Source organism: Triticum dicoccoides, chromosome 5B (genome assembly GCF_002162155.2).
Source record: "Triticum dicoccoides isolate Atlit2015 ecotype Zavitan chromosome 5B, WEW_v2.0, whole genome shotgun sequence".
Lineage (NCBI taxonomy): Eukaryota > Viridiplantae > Streptophyta > Magnoliopsida > Poales > Poaceae > Triticum > Triticum dicoccoides.
This window is the reverse complement of record NC_041389.1, coordinates 553,741,932-553,746,898: the sequence shown is the minus strand read 5'-3', so window position 1 is coordinate 553,746,898 and position 4,967 is coordinate 553,741,932. Positions and strand designations below refer to the sequence as shown.

The 4,967-nt window shown below is 49.2% G+C and overlaps 1 protein-coding gene across 3 annotated transcripts in view; it reads right to left on the bottom strand.

Annotated features, from left to right (window-relative positions):
* Positions 1-2,419: 2,419 nt before the first annotated feature.
* The window catches only part of LOC119311550 (protein indeterminate-domain 5, chloroplastic-like), a 7,713-nt gene continuing 5,165 nt past the window's right edge, over positions 2,420-4,967 (bottom strand). For all 3 annotated transcript variants that reach the window (XM_037587184.1, XM_037587183.1, XM_037587186.1), the window contains exon 4: positions 2,420-3,938. In XM_037587184.1, the coding sequence (XP_037443081.1) occupies positions 2,834-3,938 (1,105 nt within the window). In that variant the 3' untranslated portion in view covers positions 2,420-2,833. The remainder of the gene's footprint in view (positions 3,939-4,967) is intronic.

Sequence of the window (4,967 nt, the reverse complement as noted above, 5' to 3'; positions counted from 1 at the left end):
TCTTCGATCAGAGTGAGAGTGAGCCGTTGTTGTACTGGCCGCCAGCCTTCCACCCATATCCTAAGGATTCGCCGTCGTCAAATTAATTCAGTAGGGCGCTGGGCGCCCATGTGCAAAGGTCTAGGGTGTATTCCATGTTGCACATCTGCTTTCATTGCGACCCCCAGTGGCGGTGCCAGAAATATAGCCTTGTATAATCAGTTTCAAATTGTTTTTTTTTAAAGGAGGAGGACCCCCGGCCTCTGCATCTGAACGATGCATGCAGCTACTTTATTAATTATTCACACAAGATCTTACAAAGTCATACAACAGTAAGACTAAAGTCACCGTATAGGCAACATCTGTCGCTATGAATTTATACAAATATGTCCCAATATTTCTAATATTATGCTAATTTCACCAAAAAGCCGGGTAGCCAATTGACTACCCAGCTTGTATGTGGCTTCCCCTTGTCCGTTCTCACCGTCTTACTGATATTGTAGGTACTCCATCTCAGTTTACAAGTCCTACACGTATACCTAGGTTGCCAATTTTATCATCCTAATATAAACTATATAACATAAAAATTATATCTTTTGAAAATAGAACATCTAAAGTTTATATTGATATATTTTTTGTAATATATGATTTGTATTAGATTGGTCAAATTGATGACCTAGGGGTACGCGCACGCCCTGTAAACAGAGAGAGAGGAAGTAATTAACTTGCGTATATAAATAGATGTGAATAGGCCTAAATGAACGAGGTGGGGCAATTTACCATGAGTTCAATTCGATCAACCAGCACTGGCTTATTTCTCGTGTGACTCAATGGCCCATAAGAAAAGGCTTAGCGGTGGGGGATCGGACCCCATGGTAGAGATAATCGAAGATATTTTTGCGCATCCGAAATCGCTAGTGAAAATTGTCAGCGAAGAGGGCATCAGGGGCAATGTAGTCGTACATCAGCGTCAAATAATGGTTGTGCTCACTGTTGCGGCTGACCACTCAATGACCCTTGATCAATACCTTCAAATTGAGGATATGCTCTTCCGCACACCTCAGGTCTGCAATAACCACCAGTATCATCATCGTCTCATCCGTGTACTCCTCGTCAGACGAGCCTTCTCACGACTCAACATAGTGCTCGTATATTACTCCATACCCGAATCCATTGTTTCAAAGATGAAGGGCCAAACAAATTTAGCACAGGCATTTCATCGAACAGTTGCCGGGCATGGTGAGTACCATAGGAGCTGATGGTATCTGCGGCGGTCGGAGGAGAGGTGTGAAACAGCGGCGGAGAAGAAGCGGCTTGGATCCCTGGTGTACCACTGGAGGCGACGGACTCACCTGGGCGGCGGGGGTGGTGGAGCGGCGGCCAAGGCAACAGAGGGTAAAAAGAAGAAGATAAAATGAGAGGATGGAGGCGTGGGGTCAAGGAGGGGTTTTGGTAGGGCTGGGGATGTTGGGAGTCCTACGCGTCTGCAGTCCGGACTCTTGCAAAGGCCTCCAGTTTATCTCGTGTTCGCCCAAAAAAAATACGCCTAGCCCGCTCAGTGAACTGATATAGACCCGCGTTAGATGGCACAACATGTCCGGACTGTGGACCGTACAGTCCGGGACGGTTTGAGCCACTTTGGAGATGCCCTTGATTAGCCAAAATGTGCCTACCTAGTGAGTAGTGATCACATAAACAGGGTGACATTTGACAGGCCTTCCTGTGTAGCTATAGCTAGTTCTGGATCGACCTGCCTGATGCACAGACTAGCATGCACCTGTCGTCTCTCTCTCTCTCTTCACGTGGACTTTGAGAGGGCCAGCTTTGTTCTGTAGCGTTCAGCTACATCCAAACATTGCATAGCGACCCGGCTACATTTGTATACGTCAATCCACCCCTATATGTGTAGTGCCTCAGCCAGGCCGGATCACAACACACACAGTGTCAGCAGTGCAAGCAATTTTTTGCTTGCAGACGATCGACGAGGGGCATGCAAAGTCAAGAGGCCAACCAAGATCGAGGGAATAATTAGTGGTGCAATCTACGAGTACGTGGTGCAATCTACGAGTACGTGCTCACAAGTCACAACCATAGCCAGAGCTAGCAGCAGCGGCTGCTCATCGATGAGCCATGCATTGGGGATGCGTGCCTTGGATCATCTGCTTGTATCTTCCTCCCCTGTCGTGTGCTTCATGTCTGGTCTCGCCTGAGACCTACATAAACGTACACACTGATGCATCCATCCAGCCTCACTGACTGGTCATAAGCTGAGGACGTACCGGCTAATTAATGCCCACTGTGCTTGCTTGCTGATCAGCCCCAGTCGTCCTTTCAGCTTTGAAAGCAGCGCCACCCAGAGAAGAAACCAACATGAAATATAAAGCCGGCGCTGACATAGATATTAAATTGTATACTCTGATGATCATCATCCAGACATTAGCGCAGGCATGCATGCATGCATGTATCAAGCAGGCAGTAAAACCCCAAATGGTAACAGATTAAGTTCCGGTCTGGTCCGGTCTTCACATCTCACATCCAAGTTCCAAGGAGACCGGCCAACCAAATGTACGTCACATACATACATGCATGAAACATGGCAAAATTAAACTGAAATTCTGGTCTAGCTAGTTTGCCAAAGAGGACACGTCCACTAATTAATTAACATCACGAAAGATTACCCAAGAAACTAATTTATTAACCTCTGTTCTTCTAAATGCAGAAATATGCACGCTCTCTTCATTCTTGCGTCGCCATGCACGCACCTTACCTTGAGAGCTTTCCATGCATTTCTTGTTGTTTCTCTTGACGATAGATCGATCCTGCTGTAGGTTGCTACTTCAGCTCGGCAGGGTTGCTACTTCAGCTCGGCAGGGTCCAGCGAGCCCATGTGGAGCCCGGCGCCGCCGCTGTGCCGCCGGGGCGGCCCCATGCCGGCTTGCACCACGCCGCCAGGGCCGACGCCGAGGAAGTCCCGAGTGCTCAGCTTGCCGTCGTCCACGGGGAAGCCCCCGCCGCTGCCGAACGCCCCGGCGCGACCGCCGGTTGTGGCACTGGCGCCGCTCCCGCTACCCAGAGAGTTCATGATGAGGTCATGGAACGACTGCCTCTCGCTCGCCGCCGCTGCCGCGGCCGACGACCCGCCTTCCCCGCTGCCGCCCCTCATACCCGGGCCACGGAGAAGCCCGGCGCCGCCGGCGCCAGCGTTATGGCTGCTCGTCGTCGCGCCCATCTGCGCCGCCTTCTGCAGCAGCGCAGTTGCGGACATCTGCGGGAGCCCGCCACCCGCCTCAGACGAGCTGTAGAGCGAAGGGAAGCCCCCGCCACCGCCTCCCAGGATGCTGCCGGAGGCGACCATGCCGCCATTCTCTCCATTTCCATTGCTGCTGCTGCCGTTTCCGGCGCTGCCGTTGTACTGGTTCTGGAAGACCAGGCGCGAGTCCTGGCCGCCCCCGTTGCCATTGCCTGAGAAGAAGCCAAGGTTCAGGAGGTTGTTATTACCGTTGCCGCCGCCGCTTCCCTGGTGCTGGTCCGGAAGTTGCATCAGGCCATCAAAGGCCGCGGGAGACTTTCCCTGGAGGAGGGAGCCTTGGTTGCCATGGGAACGGTGGACGTCATCCTCGGCAAAGTCCTGGGCGGCGCCGCCGCCCATATAGAATGGGGAGGAGTTGGCGGCCTGGGAGCGGAACATGGAGGACCCGGAGGACGATGGCATGAGGTGCTCGAACTGACCGGCGTTGCCGCCACCACCACCGAGGTTGAGGACGTCGATGGCCGAAGCTGACGAGTGGTGGCCGGATTGGTCTGGGAAGCCGCCGGCCATCTGTGGCGCCAGGACGGAGAGATTACTGAGGGCCATGTTGCCGGGGCCGCCGTACATGCCGGCGCCGATCGGCGGCAGCCGCGCGCTCTCCTGGGCTAGCGCGTCGCAGAAGGCGCGGTGGGTGATGAAGCTGTCCCTCCTGCATGCGTACGTGGAAAATATGTCAAAAACTTTTCATGCCTAATGCGCATGAGTGCACGTCACAATATAATTGTCACCAACTCATCATATATATAAAATGTCACATTATAATTGTCTGATCAGATAATTTAGAATCAAACATGCATCCTAGTCAAATTAAATCGAGGCGAAAGCTCGACCTACAAATAAATTCCAGCAACAAAAAAACTACATGAATGAACAGTCAAGTTCACATATGGCCGCAGGGGAGTCTATGAAATTAATCGGCTAATCAGGTGATGAACTGGATTTATCATTTAATAGTTAATCATTGGCTTATACACAAACATTGACACCAAGACACATGCAATATAATTCGTCTTCTCTTAAAAAAACATAATTCATCTTCTCTAAGAGAACGCCAAATCCCCCACATCCTAGTCGATTTTTGGACGCGGGGCGGCTGTGGAAGAGCTCGTTGGCTGATAATTTAGGTACTCTTGTACCAGTTAATTGGGATTCTCAATCGGGAATCTACCGATTAACAACACTGTCAATGCCACCACTGTGAAAGAAAACACGCCATCAAAAGATCAAATGCACATATCCTATCAATTCTACATTTCTACTGAACACCAGATATACATAGCATACCATTGAGATCTATAAAAACCCCAAAAATTGTCTGGTAGCAATGCACCGGATGGTCTCTATTGATAAACTTAATTATGTGCCCGTTATGCGACACACCCATATTTTTGTAGTAATTGAAACCAAAATCAATACTACGAAAACATTGAAATCGATCAACATTTTTTTGTTGTTGAAATTTTGTGTAATTGTAGTGGGTAGTAAAATATGTTTGTACCTCAAATGTTTGGATTAGATCCAAACTAAAATAAAATGATATTTAATGTGGTCAAACTTCAGTGAATAGTGACAAAATTAATTCGGAAAATTAACCCGTGCTACCAAATTAATGTCTTTCTCTTTCTCCAACACAATATTTCGCAAAACTGTATGGATTTCCCTTCTATTTAAATAGTCA